The sequence below is a fragment of the Lytechinus variegatus genome, chromosome 5 (assembly GCF_018143015.1).
Source record: "Lytechinus variegatus isolate NC3 chromosome 5, Lvar_3.0, whole genome shotgun sequence".
NCBI lineage: Eukaryota > Metazoa > Echinodermata > Echinoidea > Temnopleuroida > Toxopneustidae > Lytechinus > Lytechinus variegatus.
The window spans coordinates 42,912,234-42,935,418 of NC_054744.1; the positions used below are offsets into that span (position 1 = coordinate 42,912,234).

At 38.7% G+C, this 23,185-nt stretch overlaps 1 protein-coding gene across 2 annotated transcripts in view; it reads right to left on the reverse strand.

Annotated features, from left to right (window-relative positions):
* Positions 1–23,185, reverse strand: part of LOC121416219 (proprotein convertase subtilisin/kexin type 5-like) — a 64,395-nt gene that overhangs the window by 19,871 nt on the left and 21,339 nt on the right. Inside the window, exons 12-20 of one of the 2 annotated variants that reach the window (XM_041609723.1) lie at positions 19,616–19,929; positions 18,841–19,222; positions 17,953–18,143; positions 8,346–8,673; positions 7,320–7,429; positions 6,439–6,535; positions 2,658–2,809; positions 1,395–1,643; positions 282–623 (exon numbers count right to left, since the gene is read on the reverse strand). In XM_041609723.1, the coding sequence (XP_041465657.1) occupies positions 282–623; positions 1,395–1,643; positions 2,658–2,809; positions 6,439–6,535; positions 7,320–7,429; positions 8,346–8,673; positions 17,953–18,143; positions 18,841–19,222; positions 19,616–19,929 (2,165 nt within the window). Of the gene's footprint in view, positions 1–281; positions 624–1,394; positions 1,644–2,657; positions 2,810–6,438; positions 6,536–7,319; positions 7,430–8,345; positions 8,674–17,952; positions 18,144–18,840; positions 19,223–19,615; positions 19,933–23,185 lie in introns of both variants that reach the window. The other variant, XM_041609722.1, reaches the window with a different exon arrangement.

Consider the following 23,185-nt stretch of genomic DNA (forward strand, 5'->3'; position numbering starts at 1 on the left):
CAGTCTTGGTACAAATAATGTACCTTTCAATACAACAATTGAAGATATATATATAGTGAGTTAAGATTTGAACTACATGTACGATGGCCCTTTCATATATAACCTTGAAAATTTGATAAAGTATAGAGATGTGAGATATTGGCATTATAGGCCTAACAATATCAATAATAATATAATGGCAATATCTCTCATTCTAACACATAAAACCACAATGGGCAACCTGAAAGAAATTCTCTGCCATTATCTTGCATAGTCTTTGTCAAAAGGATAAAGATGCATACCTGAAAGGAATTCATCCATTTCATAGCATATGGTACATTGTGTAGGTCCCGGACCAACACAGGATGCACACTTATCATCGCACAGTATGCATTCATTGTCCTGATTCACGTAGGTATCCTCAGGGCATTGTGTCAGGCAAAGGCTGTCTAAATCATCCAGGAAGTATCCAGTGTTGCAAGATGTGCACTGGTCTGGTGATACCGCGCAAGTCCTGCAGGTAGGATGGCAGAGCTCACATTGTCTGGTGTTTGAGATGGGAACCTTGCCGTCTGGACAGCCTCCCTCACAAGTACCGCCATCAAGATAGAAACCAGTTATACACAGTTGGCACACATTGTTTCCTGCCGTCAAAAAAAATTCAGAAAAGTTGATAATATAGTGACAGAGATGCCAAGTTCAAAGACCAGCTATGCCTGAGATTTTCTGTGAATCTGAGTGATTACAAACCTAATTTAAATTTACTGATTAATCCCTATTTTAACATGCACTTGGGATTCAAAGTTCAGTCAAGTACTTACATTTTTCAATTCTTGTTCGTGACCGTGCTATTTTGTGTGTAATTGGGAAAGGGTGGTAGACTTACGAGCTTCTCATTTTAATGAAAGCTGGTGGAGCATGTATATGGAACACATGAATTGTAATACTTGTGTGCTATGGTGCCCAGGTTGTGCTTAATCCAGTTTAATATTGGTACAAAATAATATCTCTCACTAAATTATTTTGCTTGCATGTGAACTATACAAGTAATATGGTATTGAAGCATTCTTGGTTCAATGCACTTGCATTTATAAGTAGTTGAAAAAAACATGGGGTTTCTCTATATTGGAGCTTTCATTAGAAGCACATAATCAAGAAGGCTTATACCAAGTATGTTGTCAAACTCCAGTACAGTTCAAATTCAATACAACAGGCAAGTCTCCTATATCCACTTGTGTCAGATGCTCATTTGAAATGACACTTACTGGTGCCAACTTCTGTGACAAGTCTCATGAATACATGTAAATTAATCATTTCAGTTTTCACTGATGCATTCATAAATATTTATCAATTTAGAAAAAAAAAAAATCTAATTGATTTGTTATCTAAATTAAAGACAAATCGTGGATTCTCACCATTTAAACATTCATCACAATTTTCTACGTCGCAAGTAAAACTTGACGGCTCAAGGCAGCGGGCGCCTTGCTTCTCCAATCCATCTTCACAGTCTATGCATTCATCTATACCCGATCCAGTGCATGTCTTGCAACTATCATCACAAAGCTCACATGTATGGATGAGGGAGCTATCACGATCATACTTGAAATAACCAGCTGGACAGTAGTGAACACATGCCCCTTCAAGTAAATAATATGTTTCCCCTCCTGAAATAAAGAATACATTAAAAACATAAGAAGTACACACTGTTAAAAATATTCTTCTGAAATAAATATCAGGTACGAACAATTCTGTGTGGATCTGCAGATTTATTTTCCCTACAGACAAATTTATTCTACTGCATAAATACCTGTCTATAATCCATCATTGATTTCTGATAAATTTGATAATTCCAAAATCTTACAGCATGTACTTATTTTTAGCTGCATTATAAACATTATAATCATAAGTCAATTGCTAAACCAGAACTTTACCTTTAATACTAAACAACGAATCCTACACAAACCTTATCCACAAGAGACAAGAGAAATTAATATGTAAGCAGTATTAATGAAGATCAGTACACATCAAAATATTATTTGGACAAGATATATCATTTGTTTCAAGTTTACTGCATTACAAAATATGCTGTACACAGGAGAAAAACAGTCTTTATATACAGGTCGTCTCTTTATGGACGAATTACACGTAGGAGCATATTGAAGTATTGATCAGAAACAGAAAGCAAGGTCACAGTATCTACACAAGTCGTCTGTGTGGGCATATTCTGGAAATATAAAGCTTTTCTTTTTCAAAAATGGGATCCCTACAGAGTAGTGGTGTTTACAGATAGATAAAGGAATAACCAACACATTTCATAAGAGAAATTGAGATCTGTGGTCTTTGTGCATTGGCAGCGGAAGCCAAAAAATTTAGGGGGAGTCCACCTGAAATTTTAGGATGGACACAAGTAAAAAATTGGACAAGCGCCCCCCAAAAAGGTTATCAACTTAAATTTTAGGAGTGGCTAACCAAAACAAAAGTCATCAACCTAAATTTCAGGGGGGGGGACAACACACACGTTTCAGGGGGGTCCACGTGACTTTAGGGGGGACACTGGAAAAAAAATGACAAGCAAAAAAAAAAAAAAAGGTTATCAAAAAAAAAAAAAGCAAGATCGTAGGGGTCATTGAAATTACGGTCAAGGCCTTGTGGCCCCTGAAATAGATTGAAGAGCATACCAAGTTGTTTACAGCGAGTGCAATCCATGATTCCACCTCCATTACAAGTCTCACAAGAAGAATGACACGAAAAACATTCTCCTTCCATCGAGTATGTCCCCTCTTCACACCCCTCTCTGCAAATGATGCTACCGTCTTGTTGATGAAGGACCCTTCAAAGATAATTAATAATAAAATCAATAATAATGGTAGCTACTTATAGAGTGCACAGGTCCACCTTTCGGTGCTCATGGCGCTTTAAAAAGGCACTGCTATTATCATTACCCCGGCTAAGCTAGGCAACCGATTAAGGCACATACAGCTTTCCTAGGAATAACTTCCTGCCGGTACCCATTTACATCACCTGGGTCGAGTGCAGCACACAGTGGATGAATTTCTTTCTTTTTTTTTGTATGTTCTCATTTACATCGTCACTGTACATTGAACAAAAATTTATAAAAAATCAACATTATGATATACATTAGAATTCAACATAAAAAACATTTTATAAATATAGCAAGAAAGAATTTTAAATACATGTTCAATAGTAAGCAAACATAATGCCTAAATTGACTTTTCAATCATTATTTTGCATTTTTTCAAAAAAATACTTCTTTTTATATTTGCTCTCCATTTTATTTCTTCTAAGAATATTTCAAATATTTCTTTAAAATTGAATTTCAGCATCCTCGCCAGAAAAAAATTCACCCATGTCGGGGACTTTTGCTGCCACTCCCGGGGGGTGGGTGCGGGAGGGGGAAGCGACGGCCTTTTCATGAAATAGAGACGCCAAGGGAGCCCCATTTTGGCGTATTTTTAAGCCCACACAAATGCACATAAATGCTAGGCCTGGGAGTAAACATCGATTGATCAAATGGTTCGATTGGCATGCCGCCAATCACCAATCGATAAGCAAAATTTACACAAATCGAATGTTCGGCAGATCCCGATTATGACATTGGGAGAACTCAAATACCCAAGTAATAATAACAAAATGACAAGAAAACAATGATGACACTTCATACAGGTTTAAAAATTATGTTACCGAGATAATTTTTCAAAAATAATCAATGATTGTATTACATTCACAGTTACACACCAACATGAAAGCGCTCCGAATTTTTTTTAATCCCACCCAACCTTGCCCTCGATACACAAAATGAGTTCATTGTCTGCGTGCACAAAACAATAAGAAAACACACAACCAAGCTCACTTGAGCTGATTGGACCTTCGGATAGCCAATGAAACTTTTGGGGAAACAAAGAAGGCAGTGGTTCCCTTATCAGGAGAGGTCATGACTTCAGAAATAAATTGACCCCTCCCCCATCTGTGTGTGTGTGAGGGAGAGCTAGAGAAAGATAAGGGTGGGAGCCGGAGAATTCCTTTGTTTCAAAACAATAATGCAACCTTTTTTCTATCCCCTCACACAATGAAAACTACATTCCAACATGCGCCCGACACCGGTACTTTCTCGACTAGTCTCCAAAAATAGACCCAGTTATACATGTAGGTTCAAATGATAAAAAATCGTAATTTTATAAGGTATTTCAAATTAAATATTTTGCAAAATATTTTTTTGAAATACATGTGTAGAATCGTGGGCAGTGCCACAAGTGGGGGCGGGGACATGGTGTGGGCAAGGGATGAAATTGTTCAAGAAATGCTCCACCTGGGGTCAGTCTCAAAGAATAGTTCATGAATGAGTTGTTTACATCTTTGGGATTTGGACTTTGCACTGGCTGATCTGGGCTGATTCATTCATATGCAGGGGTGTGGCACTTGGAGGGATGCATGCATAATACCAGAGTACCAGCATGGATTTAGGAAGGATTTTCATTGGAACAATAAACTGAAAGTTTTAATCTCATTTCATGTAGTTTCTTTTGATATAAATATCATGGAGAAGGGGAAAAAGGTCCTACTTTCATTTATTCTAAACATGTGACTTTGATGGAGATTTCACCATAAAGTAGGTCAACTATTGTGACTTAAAAGACCTGATTCCCGACGAACAATCGAATCATTCGATTATTTTTTCAGGAAATAATTGAATGGTAAAAATGACAATCGTCCCAGGCCTAACATCCATGCACCATAGCGATCACGCACAGTTCTCAAACTCCTTCGCATTCGTTCATTGTGTGCAGAGAGGGTGGAATAAAATGACAAACACAGTACAACTCCTTTGCTATTCGTTCTTTGTGTGTATAGAGGGCGGGATAAATGACAAACACAGTACAAGTACATGTTCCTTGTAAATGTATTTATTCCAAGTTCCACTCCCATCATATCAGTAAGCGCAGCTACCGGTAGGTCATGGAGCATAGCCGGTGTGATGTGCGGGGCAGACGGGGGAATAGTCAACGGAACGACCGTACCGTGCCGTCATATGCCCGCAATAGCAGCCGCGAGCTAGCTGGGCGCCTTGCCACTTTCCTAGCCGTAGTAGGCCTGTAAGTGGTCTTAAGTTGGTGGGACTTCGGCGCAACCCGATAAATGAAGTTGCTATCACTAAGATGAGTTCATGGAGTGTATTATTTTTTTCTGAATATTTCCATTTAATTTTTCCACGCATGTCGCTGAAATTTTACGCATGGTTCCACTTGGTCTCCATTTCCGCACGCATGGTGTTTGCACCATGCGTGTTATACACTGGCGAGAACGCTGTTGAATTTCTTGCTATAGGGAAATAACGCCATGGCTGGGATTTGAACCCACAACCCTCTGTTTCAAAGTCCAGAGACTAATCCACTGGGTCACAACATTCCATCAATTATGGTGCAGTTTTAAGTAAACACATAACACCGCAATGTTTTTAAGCATGAGGAATCAAGGGGAAAAACAGTAAAAGTGTGAGCGAAAATGGAATAAACATTATGAACATGATAGATACATGTACATGTACAGTATACTTTTTTTTAGATGTAACTTTATTGGCCATTAGAAATAAGCATACTTTTAGTTCTTCTATGAAGCAATCAAATTGGTTATATTTCTTAAGGTTTGAGAGAGAGCATTCCATAGTATTGGCACATCCTTCTAGAAAGCTTGAAGGCTTAGTCTCTGGACTTTGAAAAAGAGGGACATGGGTTCAAACTGATCCACATTGTGCTGCACTCAACCAAGGTAACATAAACCAGTACCTGGCAGGAATTAATACATTAAAATGCCTGTGTGATGTAAAAGGCAGACAGTGCTCAAGCCAATCCAAGATTATAAATTCCAATTCCTTTGGAAGTATATCTAGACATTGTATCATATTGCAAAATGGGCTATACAAGAAATGTTTATTATACTCATTATTTTCATGCAATTTTGTCTTGGCAAATATTTTAGAGAGATTTATTCAACCAATCAAAGATTTTTCTTAGGTATATGAATTGGACAAGTTCTTGAAGATAAGTTGGGGCAATACCATGTATATATTTACATGTAAATACAAAAATATTATACATGATCCTTGATTGAATGGGTAGCCAGTTAACATCATAGCACTGTCTTACAAAGAGTTACGAGTGATCCGATCAATCATAACTCTATGGAAATCCATCAGTGTCATAATTTTTATACGAAAAACTTACACAATATAATTGTATGCAAAGAGAAGCGCGGTGAATTTCCAAGAAACGATGAATGCATGAATATACATAATAGCTAGAAAATATTTTGAACAAACATGCATGTGTAACCCTTTCCTCACCTTAGAGGGAATATCTCTTAAGAAGTATTCCTCATGAGTATAATTGACTGCCTAAAGAGTGGGGGGCTGGGATTTCATCTTAAAAGGATGAAAGCACTTACTTTGATTTAGCACACTGTATACAAGTCCTATCGTCTGAGCACAGAACACATCCTTCGCTACATGACTTACAGTTATTATCCGGGGCCAGATATTTGCCTTCGGAACGGAAAAAAAAATGAAATATCCATTTGTAAGACAAATGCACATATTCATAATGTAATATGATCATTGAAATTAATTCAAATTGATCAACATACATTGAAATATGACAACCAGTGGAATACTACTGGCAGCCCTGTCTTATTAGGCGTCGAAATAGCCATTGTATACTGACGTATGTAAGATGTGGCAAGTCCTTTTCTTAATTCTGCTTCCTGATATCGAGATTGTCTCTTGCTTACAACTTAATGTTTCTTGTTTGAGGAATTTGAATTTTGATTATTCATGTAAAGCAATTTTGTTTATCAAGAATGGAATGTGTGATATCAGAAAAATTGGATATAAAGAAGAATACAGCAGGCTACACATACAATAGAATAGCATATACTGGCTAATACATCCAGGTTGGTCTGCCCTTCAGGACTTAACGATTGTTAACCCGCTTGATACTGAGCACATGTTACAACAAAATCATTTAGTCTCAAACAGGTAAAAAATGTCGAGGGGGCTGAATCAGCCCCCCCCCCCCCCCCGTCTTTTTATGGTTAAGAAGCCTTAACTTGAAAATACTTGTTTACCCTCATGTCTAAGTTTCAAAGGCAAGAAAAACATCAAAACAATCATTTCACATGCTTCATCCAAAATTTGCAAACCAAATGTTCTTTTTAATTCTATGTAAAAATCAGTCTCAGTCTGCTATTGCGTGTGAGTAAATAACTGAAGAGGCTTAATAGCAGATAGCTAAGATGTTGGAATCTGATCTCACAATGGTTTTTCTTACCATTTTCACATGTTTGCAGGCAAGCTCCTCCGACCAAGAAGAATCCCTGATGGCAATCCACACAGTCTGTAAATGATGGACCCTGGCAATCTTTACATGTTGAATGACATCTTCAAAGAATCAGCATATAGCAGGATTAGTTATAAAATCAATCAATGTTATCATTTCTTCAAACTGACTACTAGCATGTTTGAAGTACCTTATACATGGAGACATACATGTAAGTATATCAATCAGTCAGACCCGATAATAGGATGCTTAAAGCACTTTCTGTATCAGGATCCATATCTCACTGAATGAATAATGTGAGTGTACAGCACAAGCTGTAATTTTTCTCAAATAAGAAAAAATATATTTCAAGCATTGTTTGCATTCATGAACAGGATGCATTTTACACTAAAACAGAGAATGAAAGTGTAAAGCACAATCAGAAAGGAATGTCTCATTGATAAACTTGGATTTCAATTTACATGTATATCCAGTATACATGTACCTCTGCATATATACACGGAGGGTTTGAAGATGACTTAAGCATATCACATACAACTTTCATGGAAATGGTTAGCTTTGCAAATAAATTACAATATTTACATGACGTAAATTCAAATATTGACATGTGAGAAAGTCCAATATTTATATGTATTTTAATTCCAATACTGTCCAAGTTCAGGAACTATTTTTAAAATGCAAAAAACTTAATTCCGAGGCGTTGTACAACACAAAAAGCAAATATTCTTATTCATGAAATGGTGCGAGATTTGGCATTCGGTGAAAAAAGAGAGAGGCTCTATTCAACTCGGCTAACGCCTCGTTGAATAGAGCATCTTTCACCTTATGCGAAATCTCGCACCATCGCACTCATGCCTATTCATATTTGTATACTGTTTGCACCTTTTTAGCATGAAACTCAATTTTTCTGTGATTTCTCATGATATAACCAAATTCTATTTGAATGGGAACTGGGGCGCCTTCATCAACTGCGCCCACTAAAGTTGGAAATATTTGTGGAAGGAAAAACCGAGATACCTCAAGCACTGCCTGGATGCAGCATCATAGCTGTTGACAATGTAGTATCCAACCCCACACTGTTGAGGCTCTACACATCTCATATCCATGTGGACATAATCATCAAAGCAGGATGTACAGTCTGTTTCTGTACCACCATTACAGGAGAAACATGATGAATGACAGGGGAGGCAACGCTCATTCACCATGTACTCGCTATCCATGCATCGTGTGATACATTGTGAGCCACGTAGAACTGCTCCATCGATGCAGGACGTGCAACTGTTCTCGTTCGCTTCACATGACCGGCAGAGGGGAGAGCACTGACGACACATCTGAAAGAAGGAATCTGGGATTCCAATTTAAGAAAAAAATATATTACAAAAGGGAGATAAAAGCATTTTCATATTCATAGATATTCACTCCAAACAAAACTGTTCCTATCCTAATTCCTCGGAAACCTACGTCTTAAAGTAATGTCTGCAATGAAGTTGTAACAAAGGTGCATCAATCATATTTAGATCTATGTGAGGATTGACATTAAAAGCCACAATCTGAGAGAAATGAGTAATGGCTCACATTCTAGACTTCTGAATTAGTCTCCTACTTTCATCTATCTCACTTTCGGGAGCACAAACCGATGCCAAGTTCAGTTCAGAGCAATGTTCGTACGAAACATATTCATGATTAATGTTAGCTTTATGATTAGGTTTTATGTTAACATTTACTTGCATATCTTCCAAAAGAGAAACCGACGCTGGAGAAAATGTCTAGAAACTTTTTATGAATAAATGTAAATAGCAGACAAAACATCTAGAAAAGGTAAAGGAAATAATAATACAGCTGTACTAACAATAACAACTTCAAAATTTTATCCATAATACAGAATGTCCAAGGCACTACACATGTTTGTTCCTATGGCACAGGAATGAACCAACAACTCTATGATAGAAAGGGAATAATTAAATTATTCCAAGGAAATTTGTAGATGAATGAATTGGCTGGAATTCAAAACCCTGTTCTAGATATTGAGAGCAAAGTGTCAAAATAACCAGACAATGATGAATCCAATGAAACCTGCTGGGAAATGAATGGCTGGGAATCTAATCAATGGCCCACTGATTGTAAGACAAGAGTATCACCAGACAATGTTATGATCAGTGGCTGGGAATCCAACCCATGACCCACTGGTTGTGAGACAAGAGTGAGTACCACCAGACCATAGTGTTTCAGAGGATTGAATGGCTGGAAATCTAACCAATGACCCACTCATACCCTTTTTACACAGGATTTTCTTAGCCCCAGACTATCGCTAACCCCTTACAATTTTTTTTCCTTTTCACACATGCCAAATTGTTATTGCTAACCCCAGATAAGGAATGCTTGCTTTTCACACACGAAACTCGCTAACCCCGGACTAGTGGTAGCTCTTGAATATTCACGAGCGCACTGAGGGGTCATTCAGGTCATATCCAAAATCGCGCGTGCTTTAAATACATTTGTTGATCATTCGTAGTACAAGTACTTCACTCGGAATTGTTTACCAGCTATACGATAGACCTAATTACGTTATTTGCTTGATTCTCATTGCCATGTTTGCTGTTCATGAATATTCATTATGCTTACCTCTAATTGGACAACAGGGCCGGCTCTGTTGCAGGGCATGAATGGGAGCGCTTAGCCCACTTTCCGTTTTAAACTAGCGATTTTAACCCGTACTATCGCACTTAGCACTGCAATTGCTGGGATAACCCTGCTTTTTTGCAGGGCCGAATAATCCGGTACTAAAGGTGGGGTTAGCCCACTTTGCAAAAATGTTGTGTAAAAAGAAGGTGGGCTAAGCTTAACCCCGTACTATAGGTGGGGCTTAATGGCAATTTAGCCCCATCTATAGTACAGGGTTAAGGAAATTTTAGCGTGTGTAAAAAGGGTATGATTGTGAGACAAGAATGAGTACCACCAGACCATAATGCTTCAGAGGAATGAATGGCTGGGAATCTAACCCATGACCCACTGATTGTGAGACAAGAGTGAGTACCACCAGACCATAATGCTTCAGAAGAATGGCTGGGAATCTAACCCATGACCCACTGATTGTGAGACAAGAGTGAGTACCACCAGACCATAATGCTTCAGAGGAATGAATGGCTGGGAATCTAACCCATGACCCACTGATTGTGTGACAAGAATGAGTACCACCAGACCATAATGCTTCAGAGGAATGAATGGCTGGGAATCTAACCCATGACCCACTGATTGTGTGACAAGAGTGAGTACCACCAGACCATAATGCTTCAGAGGAATGAATGGCTGGGAATCTAACCCATGACCCACTGCTTGTGAGACAAGAGTGAGTACCACCAGACCATAATGCTTATAATGAAATCTATTACAGAAATGATTGCTTAGGAATCTAACCCATGGCCCTAAAATTGAGAGGCAAGGGTGATTACCACCAACCATTATGCTTCCAAAAAATCTGTAGAGGAATTAATGTCTGGGATTCAAACCCATGACCCACTGATTGTGTTGCAAGAGTGAGTCCAACCAGACAATTATTGATTCCAAGAAAAATGGCAGAAGAATTAATTGACTGAGATCCAAATCCATGACCCACTGATTATGAGGCAAGAGTATCACCAGACCATAATGCTTCAGAGGAATGAATGGCTGGGAATCTAACCCATGACCCACTGATTGTGAGACAAGAGTGAGTACCACCAGACAACAATTGATTCCACGAAAAAATGGCAAAAGAATGAATTGGTTGGGAACCAAATCCAGGACCCTAAGATTTAGGAGCAAAAAGTAAATACCACCAGAACATAATAGAGACCTTTTGTTTTATGTGACATGCCATGTGGACGTACGAGATAAAGGAATTTTGGGAGTGCTGCGCCTGCGCGAATTAATCTGTGACGAGCCTTCACGTTCACTACCCAAATCTGTGACTCGTATTTCAGGGTTTTAACGTTCAGTGTCATAGTGCTGGAACAAGTGCTAGTTCGCACATGATGACATCATCCAAGCTTAGCAAAAATGAATGAAGGAGCATCAATATTCGAGTTTCGTTGATTTAACAGGGCTGCTAAACGGCAAATTACTGCTTGTTACCAGCTTTTCCATTACATTTTATGTGTCCTGTTTTCAGACACTACATGTCCGGTAGGTAATTGATGTTCAATTTCTAAACAATTTTGTTTTTTGGCTTTTGCACAAGAGTCGCCCCACTGGTTCGGGGCGTGATGCTACGCCTGATTCTCTGGCTGACTCCAGCTGAGCATCGGCCCTCTCATTATCACGCTGGTATATGCCGAGGCCTGGTACGGGTACGTCGACTTAAATCGAAACAGTTTTCATCATTGTGTGAACGTGATATGGAACGAGCAGTGTCACCACTTCCGGTAAACTACAGCTACGTTGCAGTTGCAGATAATCGAAAGCTCTGTAATGATTCTAATGAAATCAGTAGATGAATCAAGGAATGGGATACAAACCCATGAGCCACTGATTGTGAGACAACAGTGAGTATCACCAGACCAAAGTATTTCAGAGGACTCAATGGGAGAATCTAACCCACGACCCACTGATCGTGAAGTTATATTGAGCATCAACAGACCACTGTATTTCTTAGGACTCAGTGGCTGGGAATCTAACCCATGACCCACTGATTGTGAGACAAGAATATCCCCAGACCACAGTGTTTCAGAGGATTGAACTGCTGGGAATCTACCCAATGACCTACTTTATTCACTGTGAGACAAGTGTCAGCATCACCAGACCACAATGCTTACAATGCAACCTTTGGAGAAATAATTAATAAGGAATCTAACACATGACCCAATACGTTATGCTTTCAAGAAAATCTGTAAAGGAATGAATGTCTGGGATTTAAACCCATGACCCACTAATTGTGAGACAAGAGTATATACCACCGGACCTTAGTGCTATACATGTAGAGGAATCAGTGGCTGGGAATCTAACCCATGGCCCACTGATCGTGAGACAAGAGTGAACACCACCAGACCATAATGCTTCAGAAGAATGAATGGCTGGGAATCTAACCCATGACCCACTGATTGTGTGACAAGAATGATTACCACCAGACCATAATGCTTCAGAGGACTGAATGGCTGGGAATCTAACCCATGACTCACTGACTGTGTGACAAGAGTGAGTACCACCAGACAATAATGCTTCAGAGGATTAAATGGCTGGGAATCAAACCTACTGATTGTGAGATAAGAGTGAGTATCAAAAGAAATTAGTGTTTCAGAGGACTTAATTGCTGGGAATCTACCTCACAACCCACTGATTGGGAGACAAGAGCGAGTACCACCAGACCATAATGCTTCAGAGGATATAATTGCTGGGAATCTAACCTATGACCCACTGCTTGTGAGACTAGAGTGAGTACCACCAGACCATAATTCTTCATAGGATGTAATTGCTGGGAATCTAACCTATGACCCACTGCTTGTGTGACAAGAGTTAGTACCACCAGACCATAATGCTTCAGAGGATTAATAGATAGATAAAAATTCAATTAGCAGCCAAAGGCTGAATTACATGAATTTGTACATAGTAAAATTTTAGTAAACAAACAAGCGAAACAGTAAAAAAAAATAACACAGCATACTAATGTATAATACTGGAAAGGGGATACAAAACGAAAAGTATACAGAGGGAGAAGTAATGTCAAATCCAGGAAAGGGGAAATGTTAGGAGCAGACTAAATGTATATACCTTTAACATAATGTACATTTTAACATAAATATATATTTAACCAATTTTGAGGCCATAATGCTTCAGAGGCTGAATGGCTGGGAATCTAACCCATGGCCCACTGATTGAGAGACAAGAGTGAGTACCACCAGACCATACTGCTTCAGAAGAATGAATGGCTGGGAATCTAACCCATGACCCACTGATTGAGAGACAAGAGTGAGTACCACCAGACCATACTGCTTCAGAAGAATGAATGGCTGGGAATCTAACCTATGACCCACTGATTGTGTGACAAGAGTGAGTACCACCAGACCATAATGCTTCAGAAGAATGAATGGCTTGGAATCTAACCCATGACCTACTGATTGAGAGACAAGAGTGAGTACCACCAGACCATAATGCTTCAGAGGAATGAATGGCTGGGAATCTAACCCATGACCCACTGATTGTGTGACAAGAATGAGTACCACCAGACCATATTGCTTCAGAGGAATGAATGGCTGGGAATCTAACCCATGACCCACTGATTGTGAGACAAGAGTGAGTACCACCAGACCATATTGCTTCAGAGGAATGAATGGCTGGGAATCTAACCCATGACCCACTGATTGAGAGATGAGAGTACCACCAGACCATAATGCTTCAGAAGAAAGAATGGCTGGGAATCTAACCCATGACTCACTGATTGAGAGACAAGAATGAGTACCACCAGACCATAATGCTTCAGAGGAATGAATGGCTGGGAATCTAACCCATGACTCACTGATTGAGAGACAAGAGTGAACACCACCAGACCATTGTGCTTCAGAAGAATGAATGGCTGGGAATCTAACCCATGACCCACTGATTGAGAGATGAGAGTACAACCAGACCATAATGCTTCAAAGGAATGAATGGCTGGGAATCTAACCCATGACCCACTGATTGAGAGACAAGAGTGAGTATCACCAGACCATATTGCTTCAGAGGAATGAATGGCTGGGAATCTAACCCATGACCCACTAGTTGTGTGACAAGAATGAGTACCACCAGACCATAATGCTTCAGAGGAATGAATGGCTGGGAATCTAACCTATGACCCACTGATTGTGAGACAAGAATGAGTACCACCAGACCATAGTGCTTCAGAGGAATGAATGGCTGGGAATCTAACCCATGACCCACTGATTGAGAGATGAGAGTACCACCAGACCATAATGCTTCAGAGGAATGAATGGCTGGGAATCTAACCCATGACCCACTGATTGAGAGATGAGAGTACAACCAGACCATAATGCTTCAAAGGAATGAATGGCTGGGAATCTAACCCATGACCCACTGATTGAGAGACAAGAGTGAGTATCACCAGACCATATTGCTTCAGAGGAATGAATGGCTGGGAATCTAACCCATGACCCACTAGTTGTGTGACAAGAATGAGTACCACCAGACCATAATGCTTCAGAGGAATGAATGGCTGGGAATCTAACCTATGACCCACTGATTGTGAGACAAGAATGAGTACCACCAGACCATAATGCTTCAGAAGAAAGAATGGCTGGGAATCTAACCCATGACTCACTGATTGAGAGACAAGAGTGAACACCACCAGACCATAATGCTTAAGAAAGAATGGCTGGGAATCTAACCCATGACCCACTGATTGTGTGACAAGAGTGAGTATCACCAGACCATATTGCTTCAGAGGAATGAATGGCTGGGAATCTAACCCATGACTCACTGATTGAGAGACAAGAATGAGTACCACCAGACCATAATGCTTCAGAGGAATGAATGGCTGGGAATCTAACCCATGGCCCACTGATTGTGTGACAAGAATGAGTATCACCAGACCATAGTGCTTCAGAGGAATGAATGGCTGGGAATCTAACCTACTGATTGTGAGACAAGAGTGAGTATCAAAAGAAATTAGTGTTTCAGAGGACTTAATTGCTGGGAATCTACCTCACAACCCACTGATTGGGAGACAAGAGCGAGTACCACCAGACCATAATGCTTCAGAGGGTGTAATTGCTGGGAATCTAACCTATGACCCACTGCTTGTGAGACTAGAGTGAGTACCACCAGACCATAATGCTTCAGAGGGTGTAATTGCTGGGAATCTAACCTATGACCCACTGCTTGTGAGACTAGAGTGTTACCAACAGACCATAGTGTTTTAGAGGAGTTAATGGCTGGGAATCTAACCTACGAGCAACTGATTGTGAGACAAGTGAGAATCACCAGTCCTTAAGTTTTCAGAGGACTGAATGGCTGGGAATCTAACACACGACCCACTGATCGTGAGACAAGAGTGAGTACCACAAGACCATAATGCTTCAGAGGGTTGAATGGCTGGAAATCTAACCAACGACTCACTGATTGAGAGATGAGAGTATCACCAGACCATAATGGATTCTAGGAAATTTGTAGAGGAAGGAATTGGCTCAGAATTGAACCCATGACCCTCAGATTGTGAAGCAAGAGTGAGTCCCACCAGACAATAGATTCCAAGATAACTTGCGGAGGAAAAAATTGGTTGGGATTGATTGGCAAAAGTAAGTACCACCAGAGCATAATGATTCCAATGAAACATGTAGAGGAATGAATGGCTGGGAATCTAACCCATGACTCACTGATTGTGTGACAAGAGTGAGTACCACCAGACCATATTGCTTCAGAGGAATGAATGGCTGGGAATCTAACCCATGGCCCACTGAATGTGAAGCTACCTTGTATAGTGAGAACTACACATACCGGGTGGGTGATTCATAAAGCTGTTCATAAGTTAAGAGCGACATCAAGAACGACTGGTGACCCTTTCTTGTGGTAAATGGTATATATCAAATGTTTGTTGGCAATGGTTTAGCACATAAGAACGGATCACCAGTCGTTCTTAAAGTCCCTGTTAACTTACGAACAACTTAGTGTTTTAAAGGATTGAATGACTGGGAGTCTAACCTCCGACCCACTGACTGTGACGCTTTGGTGAATACCACCAGAATATAGTGTTTCAGAGGAAATGTGCCAAAGAATGGATAGCTGGAATTTGAACCCATGACCCACCAATTGTGGGGCAAGGATTTTAAACTACCAAACAATACTGATTCCAATGAAATCTGCAGAGGAATGATTTACTGGAAATCAAATCAATGACCCACTGATTGTGAGACTAGAGAGAGTACTACCTGACCACAATGATTCCAATGAAATCTGTAGAGGAATGAATGGCTGGGAATCTTGTAGCTCATATTGAAAGACAAGAGTCAATGCCACCAGACCATTATGCTTCAAACAAAATCTGTAAGAGGAATGAATATCTGGGATTCCAATACACAACCTCAGATTGAGAGGCTAGACTCAGAACCACCAGACCATAATGATTCTGAGGAAACTTGTATAGGAATCAAAGGCTGGGATTTGGACCATGACATTAGCGAGTTTTTGAAAACCTCTGGAATGCGACATTAGGGTCCGGTAACATAAAAGTAAACGATTAATCATAGACTCGATTTTCAAGATTGATTTACATTATAGTCAATAGAATCGAACTAGAAAACTGTTCTACAATCATTGTGTTACAGGCCCGATAGATCTACTTTTCGTGTGCAAGATTCTTTCATGCGATACCAGCATACCATTCCAAATTGTTAAAATACCGCTTTCATGCATGTACGACTGGTCATTATAGCATATGCCCGCCTGAGCTCGCGGCGGGGCTGTACTATCATGACTCCAGGTGGCTGGAGACATGCGAAACATAGATTATGACATGGATAAGAAAGAGGTTTTTCAAACAAATCAAGTACATATTGAGTGAGGAAAAACTTACTGAATTCAGACTTAGATATAAATCATTACAGTCCATCGAATCAATGTTGCATCAATGTGGATTATTGGTGGATCACTGGCAATTGATCCCATGGTCAGATCACCTTTCCAGCTAAACCATTTCGCATGCGCTGATATGTACACAGCATATGCAATAGGCCTATCCATCTGAAACCATCCGACTTTGCGTTTTTTTTCTATTCCTTGCTCCTTCTACACAAACGATATGCCTCTAGCACACAATGTAATGGGCATTATGTTTTACTTTCCCCCGAATTGGGGGATTAGATTCAAATTTTTCGGGGGGACCACTTCATTGACGAGTGGATACCAGGCGCGACCATGGGGTTTCGAAAAGCACCCTAAACAAGGGAAGCAAGTCTTTTCCAGATTATGAAAATGCATGCATTAACAAGTATTTGGCATGTGAAACCCTACAAGTATTGGAAATACATCCCTCTTTTCAGTATTTTAAATATTGTTTTTGACACCTTTATAACATTATATACGTATCGTACTTGCCCACTCTTTCCCTTTTTACATGTGGTCGCGCCTGGTATCCACTCGTCAATGGAAGTGAGCCCCCTTGGGCACCTCTCGAGCTCTGGGAGGAACCAAATGCAGCTCTGGAATGTCGTCCTAAATCGGACATATCGCTGTTACCATAGTAGCAACCAGAATTTTGCACACTAAATGCAGATTAAATGTTTCCGTTGCAGATGTGAAACAAAATAAAATTCTCATGTCACACAACTTACATTGCAGGACAGTGTTCTACGACCATCACGACGGGCCCAAGTCTCTTCCAAAATCAATATACCGTCGTAAAGTCCGTCTGCGTTGCAACAGTGAATAGTGGGGAATGTGATTGAAAGACAGAGCTAATACTACAAGACAATTATAATTACAATGAAACCTACAGAGGAAATAATGGTTAAGATATTAACCCATAAGTATAAGCTTGGTTCAATACCTTTTTTTTCTATAATATCCCTGAACAGATGTAAATCAGCATGGCCTAATAATTTTTCAACACCAATTTGAAGAGTTAGAATGAGAGAGAGGAAGATGGAAGCAAATACACACAAACCTTTGTAGTATCCGTGTGGACATTCTCTGACGCAAGAATTGTCATCACTGAGGAAGAGACCAGGGGGGCAAGATAAGCAATCATGTTTGGTATTTCCACTGCAAGTCTTGCAGTGTTCACTGCATCTTCCACATCGGATGTGGAGCTCTGGAGGGGTGAACTGGCCATCAGGACAAGTTGCAACACAATCCCTGGAAAGATCAAAGCAAATAGATTTCATAAGGTAACAAACAACCCAATGATTCATATTTTTAAGATCCAATCTCTCCTATCATATGAATTGTGATCACAAAAGTTAAGAATCTTAAAGTTCATATTTTATTTCAAGATCATGCCTATTTTTATAAAAGATATGTTACAAGAAATGAGTTTTAACCTTCAAGCACCATGAAGTAATAACTTATAAATAACATGTGCATGAATTGGGATCATAGGAAATTCACATAATTACAAAGTCATACACAGAATGAAGACTACACCCATTTTTTGATGGAGTATATTTTAGGATTCTACGAACCTTAAAGCAATTTAAGTACAAACAAAATATGTGGAAAAACTACAACCCAAACCTTAAGAACTTTTTTCATCTTCTTTTATTATCCAATTCATTCCATACTGATAGCATTGTTCAGTTACATTGATAAATGTAATAAAAATATGTAAAACTTTATGGTTGCATGCAATTTGCATCATGTAAATTGTTGCAAAAGTTACTTGTAATTGTCTACAATATCTTCTACCTAAATAGTTACAGAGACACTAGCTACAGAAATATAGATGTACACTGTATTACCCATAAAAGTAACCAAAGGCAATATCAAATTACCAAAATGATAATGAATTAAATAAAAAAGAGTAGGTTTATCATTATTTCCTCTCTAAACTCACAAGGTTTCTCTGTCTTTGTAATGCCTGCATTTGTAGCACTCATCAGCATTGGGACCAGAGCAGCCATAGAGGCATTCCTCGTGACACTGTTGGTAGGATTCCCAGTCGGAACTACTCCACCACCAGCTGGAGTCCCAGGAATAAGAAGAACTTGCTGCACGGACATCTCGTTGAAGGGTTTCTGAGACTACCCTCAAAGGAGATATCTGTGGACGGCGGCCAGAAGGGCGTTGCGGGTCCAGAGGCAGCTCAGCTCCTTGGTGTTCTCGTTCTTCTTGCTCTGTTTCTACATGTTCCAAGGTGTCCGTTGTATGGGAAGGGAGCAGAGAAGCAGGTAGGCTTGATGTTCCTCGCAGAGTGAGCCTCACTGTTGAAACCATTACTATATTGGAGAAGACAAGAATTTTAATTTCAATTTATGCCTTATCTCATATCATACTGCAAGAAAAATGTCATCGCCAATCTAAAGTCATAGTTGTTTGCTCAGTTATGTGAGCACTTCACACACTAGGTGACTGCAATAACACTTCTGTGGAAAAAGCTCATCGACTATAAACGGGTAAGCAAGGTTACAGCTGGTGTAAAATATTCTCCAAAGAGCTGAAGAAAAAAATATTCAATCTTTATTGCACTAAATAACAGACTATAACTTTTATCATTGTTTAGTATGATTATAGCTTTGAGTTCACACTGTTTATATCTCTTGAGCATTTTTTTTTACTGCTTATCTCACTATGATACACAAGATGTGAAAGTAGTCAACACAGGCACTTACATCTGTTGTATTCGCCATTTCCAATTTTAATGAGCCATGCTCCGTTGGGGTCTTCTCCCCAGAAGTGAACAGTCATGAGGGTCCAGAGCCTGAAGCCTTTGCCAGCGACGTCATTAGTGCGGTTGCTGAGTAGAGTGCTGGTGGTACCAGAGGGGGAGGTTAGCTCCACCTTGACTTTCCCACGTACAGAGGCCTTTAATGACAGAGTCACTTGGACATGCTCCAAATAACGGATGGGTTTACCGGCGAACGGATCCTTGCAATCTTGGACTTCAAAGCTGGAGGTGAAGTACCTTGGACCCCTGTTGAAAAACCTTCTGTGATTAAAGAATAAGGGCGTTGAGATACTAAAAGCAGGAGCTAGAGACAGTATTATTAGCATTGGTTAGGTGTGGATTTAACACCATGAAATAATCAACAACAATGCAGGATCAAACAGGCAAAAATAATAGTCCATCCAATACCCAAGATTAGATGGGGGGACATATTTCGGGGGGAGAAAGCATAATGTGTAGAACCTTTCCTTTCCTTATTTAAATTTAAAAGGAGAGGGGACAGGGGCACTTCCTGCAAAAAAAATAATAGGAAACTGATGGAAAACATGCTCTACATAGTTTCCCATACCTTCCCTGAATAGTCTGGACTGACTGGTAAAATTCGTAAAAAAATTATTCCATATTTACCCTCATACAAATAGCACAGCTAACAAAAAAATAATCAGAATTAGTGCCATAGCAATAGGTAACCTTCTAGAATCATCATAATTCTGCAGTTCAATTTGAACATAAAAGTGGTCATAATTATGCATATTACACTTGGGTTGACATCGAAATTAGTACTACACTGTAGTACTCATTCTCCAAGAATATATCATAAATCAGGAGTGTATAGTTTACTTCTTAGAAAAATATCACAGACATTCAAAACAAATACTAAGGGGGTACAACAAAAGCTCAATAGAGTAAGAGAGATAAGAAATCTTTCACAAGAAACATTTTTGCCTTCTCTGCAAACAATATTTCTTTGATTTAATTTAATCCATCAACTACAATGACTAGTCAATCCTTTAAAACCTGTCAATTTTGTACAAGGACTATCCAATTTCAACAGTCCATTGACTTACGGGGTGCACTGAATTTCAGACACAACCTTTAACATCACATAAGATTGACCATTCTTGAATATTGACCGATCTTTGTGTTTTCCAGCTTTAAATGCCATTTCTATTAGATATATGTTATATCCACCAACATCTAAAAATCAAAATTTCAAGATCTGCAAGCATCAAATGTTCAGCCACACTTTGGTATTTCAGAGCTTGAATACTGAATTTCAATGAAAGGGCATGCAATAATAGTTTAAAGCATGAAGCAAATAAGTTAGGAATATTCATATACCTGTACATGCAGATGAAATATTTAGTCTATGAATATATCAAAAAGAAAGCTAGACATGCTGGTAGAAAGTTAAGTCACTAGTTTAATCCAAAAACTTTCAAAAATATAGTTATGCAAGCATGACTATACAAATGAGTGAAATATAAAGAGCTTAAGCCAGTAGGTTTTTCCTGTTTTTAACACACTTCTTCTAAGATTGTAGAACACGTGCATTTTGCATTTTACATTCTGCATTATACCTATAATGATAAGAAATATAAAGCCATTCATGCAGGACATAACCCTTCAAAACTAAATAACTGAAAAGCTGCATGGGACTTTTTAATGTAAAGAGCTAAAATTGGAAAGTAAGGATTATTTCAAGAAAATACATCAATCTTTCATCTGACAAAACCTGAAGGTCAGATATGGTTTACAACTTACACTTCTCTGAATTTGAATATGATATTACCACTCTCATTACAGGCCAAAAATCCTATCTGAATTACATGTAGGCTTGGGCATTTCTCACCTTTTCCAAAATCAATTTTGCTTCTAACCGAGGTTTTGGTTCTGAGAGGATTAAAGTTCTATTGATTACCAAAGCTGTCAAACAGCTGACCATGAGAATGTATATTCAAAGATTGTGCAATGTCTAGCTCAATTAAATAACCCCTTCATTATTAATGAGGATTTCTTTTTTAATCAACCTTTTTCATACTTTGGAAATCCAACACAGATCAAAACACTTCACAATTTGTCAAGCTTTCTGACTGTTTCAGCCTGCCACCTCAAAACAACCAATATTTCAACAAAATTTATTTATAAAAAAATCCTCAGCACTCCAGTTTCCATAAGACTTATCCAAATTTGTCAACACTACCCCACCCCCTTTCTAAAATACACATTAGACAATTAAGAATCCATAACCTCCACTCACAAAAAGGAGCTCTTTATTAAAGTTTGGAACAAAAGAGAAGCCTGAGCTGTCTTTGCATAAGGACAGTAGAGCATTCAATAGCAACAGAGGTGGATGGATTATCAGATTAAACTTAGGATTAGGACTTGTTTCCTATTCTCTCAAAAGTCAGTTCAATACCTTGTTTGATATTTCACTTTATATGTAGATAAGAATGAATGAAAGCATATCAAAAGCACCCAGACACTCCAAATTTTCATCTGTAGCATTACACTCTACATTTGACCTTTGTCTCAAAATACATTACTTAAAGAACTGACTTCATCAAATCAGATGGGGGGACAGCAGATTTAAATGCCTTCAGAATAAACCAAAATAAACCTGAGGCAGCAGATTAAGAATTGTGAAAGGGATGGATAATAATCATAATTACATTTGTAGGGCACTTTATACAGATGTTTCTAAGCAAACATCATTTAGACACCTGGATTGTTTTGATTCATGAGGTTGCCAGCTTGTGAAAATGAAGAGTCACTTCAAAATAAAAAAAAATTGAGGGCAGACTGTGATCCCAAACTTTGATAGAAAGATATGAAAAACCTCAATTTCTATCAAAAACAGCATATCAATAAATTCAGCCAAAATTACAATTTCAGCTGTTTCCCCAAGGTCCATAGCATGTGACTTATTGGTGGTTTGAGCCTGTACATCATATTTTGAAAGCTAAAAATCTGTTCTTACCAGTTTCTAAAATGTTTTAAAAAATAATGGCAATAAAACATTTACTGTTTATAGGTAATTTGGATGAAGGACACATTTTAGCTACAGCTGGTCAGATTTAAAATTTTGCTTAATTTTGCATCATTCATATAGTCACAAGCAATATTATCAACAGTACAGAGCATTCATATCAGAGTTAATTTGGATATTCATACTTCATGCAAGGATGTTGATTCGATTGTGAAGATAGATTGATGAAACAGAAAAGACAGATGAATAATTCGAAATTTAAAGTTTTTTGAAATTCTTCATGCCTTAGAGCAGAGATAGATAAATGTGTATAAATATGTTCAAGTCTAGCAAATAAATGTGCAGGCACAAACAAGCATTTTTTTCTAAACAGAGAGACAATAATCTTGTAAAGCATTATCATGGAAAATCTTTTTTTTTTTTTAATTTTTCTTTCCTATTCTTTTTTCTTCCTTTTCTTAAATAAGGAGACTGACTATTCCAAAAAGAAGATCCGCCATAATCTATTTTTTGGAACTGCTGTGT